Source organism: Diprion similis, chromosome 7 (genome assembly GCF_021155765.1).
Source record: "Diprion similis isolate iyDipSimi1 chromosome 7, iyDipSimi1.1, whole genome shotgun sequence".
Lineage (NCBI taxonomy): Eukaryota > Metazoa > Arthropoda > Insecta > Hymenoptera > Diprionidae > Diprion > Diprion similis.
The window spans coordinates 651,825-666,201 of record NC_060111.1 but is presented as its reverse complement, the minus strand read 5'-3'; the positions used below and the strand labels follow the sequence as shown (position 1 = coordinate 666,201).

The window sequence follows — 14,377 nt, the reverse complement described above, 5'->3', positions numbered from 1 at the left end:
TCGCCCGTGCCAAGTACCTCCGAAATATTGTTACGTCTTTGATTTCGTATACCGTTTTCAAGTGAAACAGAGAGCTTTCGAAAGCTCGGCAAATCTACGTACATCGATCCGCAATCAAGGTGAGAGGAGTTCAATTAGAAAGTTGAAGAGAGAAACGCCATTCGAACGATAGAGAAAGGAGGACGGAAAGATCGCAGTAGACGGCCAAGTCCCGGCGTCGCGACGCGTCGCGCCGCTGCAAAGTTAAGGATTTGATGCATGGTCCGCGAACCCATTTGTTTGTCGGTTCTATGCCCTGGCATGGCAGCCGTTCGCCCATATCCAACCCGTTTCGGTATCGACACAGCGCGCTGGATAAAAAGAGGATGAGGTTTATTTTTATTCCATGTACGATTCATTCGATTGAACGTGACTTGTGGTCGCCGGGGGCAATATATCTCCGATATTACTGGCCCACACCCGATTGCCTCCCCGAGCACCAAGCCCAGCTCCAACCCCTGCAACCCCAGACAGACTCATCGTGACTTACTGCAACTTTCCTAAGATTATAACCAGACAGACGCGATTTAGAATCGAAACGATGCGCCGCGTTTCTAGACTTTTTTTGCGCAAGCTCGGGCTTCTCAAACCTCGGCTTATATCCGCCTGTGATATTATGTTCGCAATTTCACACCGTCGTGGTGCTGGTTTATTAGTCTTTGCCCCCTGGTCCCGGATTCTATTGAGATTGACTAGATACACGTACCTACAGTTATAATTCCGTTTACGAGGAGCATGGTTATAATGCTTGTTACCGTCCCTCAATTAGCATGTGAAAGTGCGGATTATCCGGTGATCCTGCGTCGACGGTTGATCCTTTATTGCATTATCTATCAAAAGCCCGAGAATAAATAGGAGCGGGGTGACGAAGCTTGACTGGAATATTTATACACGTTGACGTAATGAAATTCGGCCTTGATTTGTAGCTGACCGTCCATTCGTCATCCCGTAAAGCATTATCTGTATGATTTAAAATCGTCCCTGTTTGACGGGACGGGATTTTTAAACATTACACGTTAAGGAATACCCAGACGAATTGTCGCGCTTTCACCTCGAGACAAAACCACCCTTGCAATGTTCGTTTATTATTTATGAGAGGAAGTCGAAGCTCGAACTGGTGCCGGCGACGAACTCGGATGCAAATCGAATCACGAGCCGTGTTTCAAGGCAACGCCACCGACAGTGCCAAAGGATGTGATTTTAAAGAGGAATTACAAATCTTCTGTGATAACGACACGTTAAAACCCTATTCCAAGAGCTGCTCCGTTTGCTCAGCATCAAGATCGACCATCGCGTGTTCAATCTAGTTTCCGCAATTTATTATCCTCGCCCATTCAGCTCGATGTTTGCCCGGCAAATGTTAAACACTGATCCAGTTATCGTGAAATGCTCGATCCCCGTCTGCTCCTCCTTCGCTGCCTTCACAAATTGATGGAAATTGATAGTCCGACGCTCGCGGCTTGGGGCTGTGTTTAGAAAAGCCGATATCTCAGTGAAAGTTTCCAAGAGGAATTAGAATCCCAGAGGCGGGAACCATCGGCGAATCAAACCACTGGCTGTATCTCGTCGGCGGGCAACGTAATGGTCGGGGTGAAGTAGACGTGGGATAATACGGTAGGTAGACAAGGGAAGAAGGACGAAAGGAAGGAAGGAAGGAAGGAAGGAGGAAAGGAACTCCAACCCTCCCGGTTCCGTTGGGCTCGCGGTTTGGCGGTTTTCCCCGGGCATCTCTCTTCCACCGTCCACTGAACCTCCTTGGATCCCTTCATCTTCTTCCTAGACTCGACTCCCGCTCGAGATCAGCTCCTCTGGCGAAGCTCTTGCGTTCACATTATGAATCTTTCATGCTCGAGGAGCCTGCTGGTGCCCAATAACCCAGCCGCGATCTGAGGGTTCTGGATACCCGGAGATAAACACGAGCCATCTTCCGCCTTACAAAACCGCCCTTCAACATCTGCTGTTTTTAAACCATCTGCGACTACTCTCTAGATATATTTCCACGAAGGGCAGAAAGAGCAAGAGAGAGTGGCGATGAAACAGGATGACGTGTGTCGACGGAACGGAAAGGTGAAACGTAGTTTGTGGATGTGACATGTCATGAGTGTGGGATTCGGAAGTTGGTGAAACCGACGGGCTTGATAAAATGAACTCCGCCGCTAGGCTATGGAAATTATTTTCCACTCGAGCCGAAGAGAGGAGGAACGTCGAAGCGGCAGTTCCCGGTAAACCCGCGGAGCAGATGATAGGAACACGCGGCGCATATTTCATGTTTTATGCATGCCTGTACGCCACGGTGTGTGTGATAGCCGTGCCGTGCCGTCGCTGCATCACCGTCTTCAGCTAACGGTCCATTATTCTGATTACAGATCAGGGCCAGAACACGAGCAAGAAGAAGACCACCTTCTCAAGGCTGCTTCGGGGGCTGAAAACCCATAGGAAAGAGAAACAGGGACAACCACAGGGATCCCCGCGACATGGACGGACGCGGATGGGCGTCCCTCAAAGAGTGAGTACCTTTTTAAGTAAATTTTCATTTTCAATGTCGGCGCAAAAATTTTTCACCCTGTAACGAATCGCTGGACGTGATCGTCCGCGTTTTGGTGACAGCGGTGGGACGCGTGGATGGTGTTGGAAGCCGTTCGCTGGACGGTAATGACTGGAAATTAGAATTAATTACCGATTCAGGTATCGAGCCCATTTGTCAAGTATTAAATCCAACCAGATCGTGAGTTGGGTATAAACAGAGCGGGCGGGGATTATGTTGGAAACGGTTGAAATTCGGGGATCATCGCCGCTTATGAAATTGTTACTCAATCTCCCCTCTTTGATTTATTAGCTAATAACTGTCATATACGATTGATATCGAAACGTCGATGGATATGCGGGGAAACAAATTCCACGTCGCTCGTTAGCGGACAGTGAAAAGAGATTGAGAACGAAGGAATGCAATGGCGAAGATCGGTACACCGCAATGGAATTGCACATTATACCAACCTTCGTGCATCATTCGTTGAAACGTGAAACTGTATTATCCCCGGTGCAGGCCGAGGGAACAATTTGTAATTACCGAGTATTCATGAAAATCAATGACGCGTTCGTAAATACAAAATATATATATATCTATGTATGTACATGTATGTGCATCCAATACTATTTTCATCCCCCTGCAGCCTTCGGTATCGCATTTAATACATTCTCGCACTGGTATGCCTATGTATCCATGGATCCATGTATCCATGTATCCATGTATCCGTCCACGCCCCCTCCGTCCCCTGTGACCGACGCCCCAACTTGCAGCCCTGCAGCCTCATATAGTGTTCATTATTACCAGAACTTTGTTATAGCAATCGCGAGCCCCGGTAATAACCTTTCGCGGTTTACGTACCGGAATTATTCAGAAACCATTACGCAGGTTGTGTGGATTTACAGTATTCCTCCATCCCCCGCTTGTTTCGTTACCATTAACAAACAAATACCGCAGTCTTGTCCACGGTATGACCGTTGGATTGATTTCGATATGTCTTTCAAATTCGCTAAGGATTTACTCGAAAATTTATTCTTATTAGACGTATGAGAGTAAAATGCGGTGGGTTTATTGTAGGTTTAAAAAGAAATTGAATCCTTTTTCAGTCTTTCCCTTTTTCAAGGCGCTTTTAACGCCCGTTCTTGAAGAAATTCCTGTAACATCTGTTAATGCAATTTCGTACTTGTATAATAGATAATATATAAATTTTAGCGGATGTTGGTCTCTTGTTGTTTTTATTGTTTTTCTATTGCTTGTTTGTTTTCCATTTCATATACCACGACAACGGATTCACTGGCCTGCGGAGCGGCGTGAATTAATTGCAGCGATTATAAAACCGTGTTCGGACAAATAACGTCGGGTGAATTTAATCCAACGCTGTGCAGGCGAGTTACGCGTAGGTACAAAAGCAGCAGATATTTGCGGGCGCGTTTTAACGCCGAATAAACGTTTGACGAGAGGAAAATAGAGGAAATTTTGAAAAAAAGAACGGTAATAATAAAAATGAAAAAAGCAACAAAATTTCTATTTTTTTCACTTCCAATTTACGCAGATCAATTCTGAAACGCTGCAATGGTCGAAGAGGGCGTAGGTATTACCCACCCTCTCAGATACTGAACAATCGTTGTGCAGCAATTTCGAATAACAGTGTTTGAACAACACTTAGTTATTTTCCTTCCAAAATCTGAACTTTTATCATTTGAAACATTCGTTTGCTGCCGCCACAGTGATGGCAAAATCATTTGTTCATTTAGCGATATGTAAATTGTATAACGTAGAGGAACGAACGAACGAACGGTTGAACGAACGCTGCTGACGTTGTACTGGCTAGCGGCTTCAATTTGATACGCAGACGTGCTTTGATCTTCTCTGGTATATTCTATACTGTAGTCGGAACTCATCGTCAGCGACCTCATGCCTCTTGGTGCCTGGGGACGCTGTAAAGTTTATGGGTATACCCACCTTATGGCGATCATTTCAGCCTATGATGAGCCGCTAAGGGCCCTCGTATTTTCACCGACGAATCCGTCTAGAAAAAAAAGAAGAAATAGCCACGTCGTCGAACGGTTGACGTGCTTAGCAGTCAACCTCAATGACGATCTCGTAGATCTGATATCAAAGTTGAAAGAGATAAAAGTGTCGAGAGGATAGAAGAAGTCATTTATTACTTCAAGAGAAATATAATATACAAAGTGAAATGGTGAAGGAATAGAAAATTATAAACGGAGAAAGAAAAGCTGTGGAAAAAATCGAAGGAACAGGGAGAAAAAATATCGAGTAAACACCGCCGAGGCTACACCACTGCTAAACATAAACAAGACGTACCGCTCGCTTTATATGCTAATGCTCGAAGGGACGTGCAGGGGGCGTGAAATACACTCAGCTGTTAGCCTCCTGACCCTCGTTTTTCGGCGAGCGAAGCCCTGTAGTTCCTTCCTTCCTTCCTTCCTTCTTTCTTCCCTTCCCTTCCCTCCCTGCCGTCATTCTGAAATCTAAACCGTAAGAAGGCTGAGGAGAAGAGGGACGTCGGGGTGGTTCAGGCGAATAGAAGAATTATTATTCAGGAATACAACCGCGATGCCTGGTCCACTCCAGATATCTACGCCAGTGTCCAAGGTTAAATACCGCGGCGTTACTATATCTTGTACTCCACAGCTTTCAGTGCACCCTCCGTTTTACTCTCCCCACTACGAAACCACCAACCAGATTCACACCCTCAAATTTTTGCATAAGCAAATCATGAAATTCTAGCATCTCCCAGTACCTCAACCTCCACCTTCACCCCCATCTCCTTCACGCTTCGCATTTGAATTTGACGCTGCTGTTTATTCACGAATATAGCAGAGTACATCTCTACCGCTGAATACAGATATCCCTCATTTGCCTTTGCTTTTTTCTTATCCATCGAAAATCTCAGCTTCGTGTGGCTGTCCCTTTGCGCTTTTTTCACAATCAGATCCAATTTATGATTCCCGGAAAAAAAATCGCGTGGTAAGAGTACCAAAAGCGTTGTTAGAGTAGGGACCAAAATAATTCATTCTGGGTACTTAGAGTCGTCTTCTTTCCGTGGGATTGACCGTGCTTTCGGGCCTGAGCATCCCTCTAATTGTAAGTAATTATCGTAAAGTAGCCTGGGCCATGCTCCGTGCGTGCTAGTAGCCGCATTCCATATTCATTGCTCATGCCGATGTCGTTCTGGTTAATCCAACCACTGTCGCTACGTGTTCGTTGGCTGCACTCGCGCGGATAATTCGTGAACCAAAACGCGTTGCACGCATGGCGACTTGTTTGTTTTGTGAAACCACATCCGACGATGACGATGAAAGTTACAACCGTATACAATTTCGCGTTCTACTTTAACCTCTTCTTTGGGTCCTCTCCAATTTCATTCTTCCGTTGGCCCCTGATCTTTGGCTGCGACAGCTGGTTGTTTCTTTCTTTGTTCCTACTATTCTCTATCTATCTCTCTTCTTTCTTTATCGGAAATCTAACGATTGGTGTATCACAACGATACCTCTGATCGCAACCAGCCATCAAAGCACCTCATGGTGTACACGCGGATTTTCAATAGCTTGTCAAAGCCGAACGATAAAGTAAGGCGAGTCGAGCTTCGGCTTTATTCACCCCACACGCCGTGGAGGTGAGGCTACGTCAAGGATCGGTGACTTATCGATCACCTCACCTCACCTCACCTCACCTTGTATGCCTGCGGATACCTTATACCGCATATATGCACGGCGTTCGTCTGTGGGGAATCTCCTCAGGTCGGATCAAACCTCTGAAAAGAAGGTTTTCAGGGATGGATAAATGATCGCGTGTCAAGCCTAAGCTCTCCCCCCACCATCCCATCCCTCCAAGGCCTTATCGTGCCAGGATCAACTGGTGCACCGCCTTCCGCTGGCTTATCAGGCGACTGTTTGAATTAGCCGAAGATCTCTCGCGGCCGCTGTTTTGCTATCTGACAATCGAATTTGTTAACCGACGATTCGGTGGGGCAGCTAGCGGAGGTTTGCAAGTTTTTTTCGGAAAGAAGATTAAGAATGGATCAGTGCATATTCAACTTGACAAATGGTGGAAGCATGGATTTGGTAAGGTTCTAATCATCCCGTAAACAATCCAGATCTTTCAATCCAACGAAAACTGCCGTTCCTCCCTGTAGTATAACAAGGATACCAGGAATATCTATTCATTCGAGGCTAAAGACCTACCAGCTATGCTATCCAAGACTCTCGATCTTCGTGACGCAGCAGCTTCTTTACACGCGTCTTTGCCTCGTAAATCTGAAGCCCCGTTTATCGCGGATGAGTTAGTATCGTCTATGAGAGGTGCGCACAGTCGAGCGATACCAGGCGCTCGGAAATACATGAGAAATTGGACCAACGAGATGACAGAGAGTCTTGCAGCCGGTTGGATCAAACATGCCAGGCATTCTCTTCCTCAAACCCTGGGGATTTTGGAAAAAGGCTTTCCGGCAACCTACAAGTACTCGACCAGCTTGGCTGACCAGAAATCCAAAGGTCTTGGAAAGGGGGTGAAAATTTTCGCCCTGGCTATCGACCATCGGTGTTGGACAATTACTGCTGACTTGTTGCACCCTACGAAAATTCACCGGTTTACTCCCTAGCTCTGGCTTCCATCCAGCCCCTCATTGGGCCCGGGTTGAGGGCTGAGGGTTGACTCTAGGCACAGTGCCGCGAATAACCTTCCGAGTAATTGCCTAATGAGGGCTCGCGTCCAGCACCTGCTGCTACTTGCTTGACCCTCGGTTTCCCTCTGACTAAGTGGTTTGTACGGATCACCGGCACAGCCGGGTATTTTCATCTCTTTGTTGCCGCCCGATCGACGCAGGGAAAGAGGTCCTGCCGCACACTTTGAGGTGCTCGCTTGAGCTCGAAAGGAAAAGATCACGGACCAGCTGGGAGTCTCTTACCCATGGAAGAATGGTACACGTAAAGTGATCGACCAATTGAGTGAAAATTTGCGGATCACGGATTCTTCCTCTTCTTCTCTCTCCGCGTACTGCCAATTATCTCTTTCCAAAATTCCCGAGAACTTGGGGAGGACTTGGATTGATTGTACGTACCTAACTATTTGCCAGAAGTGTCGCGAGTGTCATTCTCCGGCCAACGGGCTCAACGTTTCAGGACTGTAATTAGAATAAATTAATTATCAATTAACCCACCCCGGGACGAACGCCGTGAATTAGGGAGTTAAAGCAAATGGCTGCATCGCCGTGCAAAACCCTTGGCGCTGGTTTTCCATTTCACGGCTCTGCTTCTCAAAATTGATATTTTATTGGAAACGGGCTATTGCTGGGAAGTCAAACCGTGCCAGACGAATACTGATGACGCCTTGTGAAATTTTATCATTCTGGTCTTAGAATGCGCCACGGAAGATTCGACTCGTGGATTATGTGAGGCGATTGAAAATTTTTCTTCAAGGTAGGAATAGCGGATGCCTACAAATACGCACCTGCATACCTATCCATGGGTAACGGTCTGCGGTGTAACCAAACTCGAACCCAATTTGACCCGAGAATAAATATTTTTACGGTCTTGCGATCCCCGGGGTGTTCGGAAACAGCCTCGTAATGCTAAGGGTCTCTTCTTCCCCCACCCCCACCCCCGCCATAAAAGTGTAATTCCTCGGCTGATGGCCACATGAAAAGCAAGAGAGAGTTGAACCAATCGAAGAAACGAAGATGTTGAAAAATATGGTGCAAATGGAATGCATCGGGCCACCAAGTTTCAGGTCTGCGGTTTCTGTTTCAGTTGAGGTGGGAACAAATAGCCGCGCTTAATTGCATTTGTCAGGTGCGGTAGCCTCGGATTCACTATCGTTCCTCGCCCTCCCCCGCCCTTTGTCTTTCTCTCTGTAACAATGGTTGGATAAATCGAATTGTAGGCGGAGAAGCGAGGCGAAGAAGAACGGGGATAAAGTGATCCTGCAGTAAGGAGAAGCTGTCCCAGGTGGCCAGTTAGATGCTTAGCCCTTAAAAATATATGTTACTACCCCTCCTTCGCCCCTTCTCGACCCATCTCCGAGTATCTATACCACCGCACTTGGCAATTTATCTATCTGTACCTCCCCGGTCTTATCTCGCGAGCAAGTTTATTGTGATTTACACCCAGCGCCGAAGAATTGATCGCCCGTGTCGAGTCACCGGAATGGATTTGGCCACCGACTTTGCAAGGGATTCAAATTTAGCTACCTGCAATTGTACAAATTTAACGGGGAAATTTGACAAATTCATACACGTCGCTCATCCTCGGTGGGATTCGCTCGTCCGCCTGAATCCTGTCTGCTAGCGAGATTGGAGAGCAAACACGGTTTAATCCAAAGCTCAGAAGTAGTCTGACGTTTAATTGAATCTATCCTCCCCTGCAGTCCGCAGGGTGAATATTTGATAATCCCGTCTGTGCTCGAGTAATTCCAAAAGACAATTCTTAACCTTTTCTTATTTCTTCAAGGTCGACACACCGGACAGTGTCTTGCAAAGTGGACTTGGACTAGGACCGGAAATGGGACATACGATTCTCCGGTCGATGGTTGACCCCAGAGACTACGACAGGCTGAGGTATCTTCAGATGAACGGCGGTCAGCCGAACAGTTTCGAAGAAACGATTCACAGGGTGAGTTTCGTGCTTATAGTCGTCAAACGCTATCCGCATTAAGATACATTTATATGCAGTTGTTGTATACTTCATTGCATCACGGCATCTATATTCCATGTAGTAATATATCATACCTATGTGTTTTTCGAGACGTATTTTAGACGCTGAAATTCAACCCTCTGACTTACTGACGCACGCGTGCAGGTGTATATATGTATATACCATAAGTCACAGGCTTCACAGTCGTTTTTTTTTTTTTTTCTTTTCTTTTCTTTTACGTTTCGTTCACCCCTCCGTCTCTAAACTTTGAGCCTAATCTAACCCCAAGGGAAAAAGAGTAATTCACTGAGTCCAACTCAGCAGTGAAAGCATCAATCACTGTACCTACTCTTATAGAAGTTGAATGTTCAGCGGATTTACTCCATTTCGTACCACACTTGATATGGTTTTTTCTTCCTTTTCTACTTTCCATATTTTCTTTTCCCTCTCTCTCTCTCGTTCTCTAGCTTTCGTCGTTTAATTTTTTTTCCTACTTAGAATGTTTCGCAAAAAATTATCTTTACGTTTGGAATTTGAGTATATTCCTCTGGTTTTCCTTTCTTTTTTTTTCTTTTTTAATTCTAACAGAAACTTGAATTGTCGAAAACAAACAATTTTGCACGCGAAAATTCGCTGGTATAACAATTCCTCAGCTTATTCCTCACACACGTAAAGTTGCAGGTGCATGAGGTTTCACGTGTAACCCATTCGGATCCACACCACCTGCTAAATCCCACTACTAAATATATATATACATTATACATAGCATATATATATGGCGTATTTATTTAGTATATATATAGCAAGCATGGCATACAACCGCGGTAAATATACACAACCTGTTCATTGAATTTTATACCTTTTTTCAATTAAATATTTTTATGTGTTCTCTCCTCCTCTCTTGGCCTCTTCTCGCGTTACCACTGACCCCATTTTAACGCGACCTCTCCTTCGTTTTCGCGAGCGGGGCTTTTCGAGTTTTTCGTCGCTTGACCCTTCATCACGTTACATAATGCGCCCCCCTTCTCCCCTCCGTCAACCCGCTTTTTACGATTACCATAAATTCTCCTTTTACTTTCCGCACTGCCATGCTTCCAGGCACCTCTCGCTTGCTTTCCATCCAGCACTCACAACCCTCCTTTTCTGCACTGATATTATATTCCCACACCGTCATTCTCTCGGCCATTCTTCCGACTCTGTAAGCCAGTTTTTTGTTGCTGTAGCTTGCCACGCAGATAAGCCAAGTTACAAATTGAATTAACTTCTTACCCATTCACGTTTTTGCACCCTTTATATCCCTCTCGCTTCTTTTTCCAATTACACTTCTACGCCTCTCGCGGCAATGAGTGATTACTTTTAACGATAAACTATGAATGACGATAATTAATATTACATTCTTCGATCACTACGGTTTAATTATTAAAAAACGAACACTTATTGTTATAAAAACTAAATTAATCGATAGAATGTACTGTTATACAGTTCTGTTAAAATCAATCTTTTCATTATTTCATACTTCAGCTCAAGGTCCAGGAGGCGCTAAGAAAAAAGGAGAAATTTCACAAGGAGCACGAAGAAGTGAGTTAAATCTTATATATCCTTGTTCTTATATGCATCTCGTAATTCATTTACTATTTAGTTGACAAAAAGCATACTTTTCTTTTAAAGCCGAATGATAGTTCTTGCGATCAGTCTAGAGGACTCGATCCTCGTGTGACGCACCCCAACTTCTTTTCCAATCACCGTATCGCTGATCAGCTTGTTTTGCATAATACGAAGCAAGGCGAAACTGCAAAATTCGCTTCGCATATGCTGATTTTTTTCCATGAGAAAAATGTCTTATCAACCCGATCACACGGGCAGCTGTCTGCCTCCGTAAACTTACGTTATTATTATTATACGTACTCGGAATAATCTTCCTTCGATAGTAGGGCAAAAGGAAACCGTTAAGAAAATTACTCAGCGTGTAAATTCAAAAGCTTGATTCTATCCAATATACAAAATTCATCAGGGATTTATACACATTTTTCTCGTCGAATTATATTTATAAACTTGGCGCATACCTATACTATGTAATATACCAACGGATTTATTAATATCGGACAAATCCAATCCTCAGATTAGCATACAGTTGATTGATTGTTTTTACTATATTACATTCTTTCCGATAAATTGTCTGATCGAGTATTTTTTCTATTTTTTTTTTTTTTTTTTTTTTTTTTTGTGCGAGGGATGGTTGCTACTGCAGATAGAAAAAACAATTAAACGACTGCTTTATTTTTGTTGTTTATAATCTCGGCTCTCGTTTCTCGGTTACAATTGCTAGCAGTACAGCAGCTTTCGGTATTGAGCTTTCGAATACTGCATCCGCATACCCAGCATTTTCAATTCAATATAACGCAGTGGTATGGATTTCAGTCGCTTTTATCCACTACAAGTTTTTCTATACTTTAGACCTATTATTATTATTTTTGTTTTTTTTTTCTTTTTCCCAAGTTACAAATCCTTTTATCGGTTTTCCAATCGGTGCATGTAGATACACGGAAATATGTTCGTCACGATCTAGTAATTTTTTTTCATATCTGTACCAAAAATATTCTATCTAAATTGGCGGAAATCGTGTCTGATAGAGCGTTACGAGCTCGAAAAAGTGGTAGGAAAAATATCATCCGGCTATAATCCATACGGAGGTGATTTAATCTGTTCCCTCGAATGTTTCGGGGAGGGAAGATTTTCATCAATGTATTTATTTGTTTGCTTTTATTTTACTTCGCGCGACGTTTGCCACTCGGATTAGAAAGTTTGACACCCTTCAGCCGGGGAGCTGAAGACCCTGACGGATAATCCAGGATCATCTCTTGCCCTTCATGCTCCGACGATGTTAAGTCTTGACCGGTACTCCGACCGTCTTGATCTTAACGTCGTCGTCGAGAAACTCCTTGCAGCCACAGGCAACTTCCGGCTCCGAATTTCATCAGAGATTGCAGTCGATGATAAGAAAAAGAGAACGAATATCGCGTTTTCGTCTCCCCCTCGTATACCCAAAGTTGTTTTTTTTTTCTTTATTTTTTTTTTCTTGCTTTTTGCCTGAAAGTCACCCGCGTGTGAGTTCATATTCATAAATGAATATCCCCTTCGGGCTTTGGAAGAAAAAAACTTAACTGTATTAAACAACTTTCCTCTCTGGTCGAGGGTAGAGTCACGAGCCCAGCTGCCCTTTGAGCTAAGGCCGCAGACAGGCAATATGGAAATAAAGGCTGCTATTCCCTGTAAAAGTTTTAGTGTCACCTCCGCCACAGGTTTACGATTCCCTCGAGGGACGGAGAGAGGAAGAGCCTCTTCCTTCCTTCCTTCCTTCCTTCCTTCCTTCCTTCCTTCCTTCCTCTCTCCCTCCTCTACCTCTTCACCCTCCTTCGCGTGATGACCTCGCAACCCTCATCCGTGCAACGACCCTGGAGCAACGGAAGCCTGAGGTGACGATTTTCCATTCTTCTGCCGCTCACTTATTTACTCACCTTCCCATTTTTTATTCCATTTAGAAATATCGGAATATCAAGATCGAATGACTTATCTATTATCTTCTAGATACAGGAAAGCCGATACAACTGATCTCACTGCGTGATCGCAACGAATACGATTATTCTCGATAGTTTCTATCGCTTCAATCCACTTGACCGTTGAAACAACAGAAGTTGCTTCCCAATTCGATTGATCTGTAATTTCTGTAACAAATATATATATACCCTTCCTCTCACAAACAGGATATTTCAAAGTAAACTAACAACAACGCTGGAACGATCCAAGCGTCAAATAACGGCTGGGCTGGTTTGTTTCAGATACTGAGGGACATCCGGCAAGGTTTAATGCAGCTAGGACGAGATGGACGAGGTCAGCTCCCAGGAGGTTGGTATAGTCATGTACACCGACTTATAGCTATATATGTTCACATATATACGTCACATACATCACGTATATATCCGCGTTGACTCCACCCGTCAGATCGTATCGGTGAAACCGTACAAACCACGTAGTATATGGCTGTGCAGTATAAATGTGCGTGTATACAACATGGAATGGGAATGTGTACCGACGGAGGCAGAGGCTTCTTAACTTGGAAATAGAACTCGGATTTTTCCACTCCCTCTTCGCTATTTCATCCCTTTTCTGTTTCGCTCACGCGAAAACGGATCTATATCGTCAGCGAATCGATTCCCTCGTTTCTCGATCCCTCCACCCTCCACCCTCCGCTGTCCACCTTTGGATTTGAATTCGCCCCGCGGTACCTCAGCTGAAACGTCAACAACTTTGCCCAGGCGCTTATAGGTATCCTCTAACGTTTTGGTCAAACACAGTGAAAGCCTCTTCGGAGACCGAGAGACCTTAGGGGGGCTTGGAGAAATGAAGAAGAACTCGCAACACATTTTCACCCGAAACCATCAGCCGTTCTTCAAATATGAAAAACCATTTCTCTCTCATCCCTTTCGGGATTAACCCCCGGTATTTACCGCTTTCAGACGACACGTACATGTACGACGAAGACGCGAGGTGCGGGGGGGCGGGGGCCGGTGGTCCAGGGCCAGTCCCTGGGGGGCCAGCAGGGCCCCCGGGGCACCACTGGTACGACGAACCCCCCTACGAGTCCGATCCGGAGGACTTCCTGATGGGGGCAACCGGGGGGCCAGTGCCGACGGCGACGATCCAAAACGGAAGGTGAGTGGATAATGGAGAGAGGGCGCTTGACTTTATTGCCGTGTGCTAAACGCGGGCTGGTGAATTTCCGCAGAGTCTGCTTCACGCTGAATCTTCGCCCTGAGAACAGGGGTGAGGGGGTTATCTCGCTCAGGACCGCCGGGGACATCAGCCTCCCTCGGGACCGATCTCGGAAACCTCACGCGACGTCGACCATGCGGGGACTCATACTTCCTCAGGGGCACAACAACCCCCCGACAATCATACCCCTGACGCATTCGCGGGCCTCCAGAGAGAGCGGCGACTACGCCAGCAGCGACGTACAGGTCAGTCGATATCCAATCAAACTTTCCTCCCTCCGTATCCCGCAGCCTCGTATATATAACCTCCGTCGATCCCATCATCGCTTCGGTTTAGTGCTACACCTATTCGCGTATCGAATGCGAATTATTTCAAGAGAGAGAGAGAAAGA

General features: G+C 45.3%; 2 protein-coding genes across 5 annotated transcripts in view; both read left to right on the top strand.

Moving 5' to 3' along the window:
- Positions 1–14,377, top strand: part of LOC124408205 (acyl-CoA Delta-9 desaturase-like) — a 354,733-nt gene that overhangs the window by 316,931 nt on the left and 23,425 nt on the right. The window lies entirely within an intron of this gene.
- The window catches only part of LOC124408200, a 114,168-nt gene that overhangs the window by 95,596 nt on the left and 4,195 nt on the right, over positions 1–14,377 (top strand). For all 3 annotated transcript variants that reach the window (XM_046884951.1, XM_046884950.1, XM_046884949.1), the window contains 6 exons: positions 2,406–2,545; positions 9,034–9,195; positions 10,738–10,794; positions 13,053–13,119; positions 13,731–13,926; positions 14,000–14,231. In XM_046884951.1, coding sequence (XP_046740907.1) covers positions 2,406–2,545; positions 9,034–9,195; positions 10,738–10,794; positions 13,053–13,119; positions 13,731–13,926; positions 14,000–14,231 — 854 coding nt within the window. The remainder of the gene's footprint in view (positions 1–2,405; positions 2,546–9,033; positions 9,196–10,737; positions 10,795–13,052; positions 13,120–13,730; positions 13,927–13,999; positions 14,232–14,377) is intronic.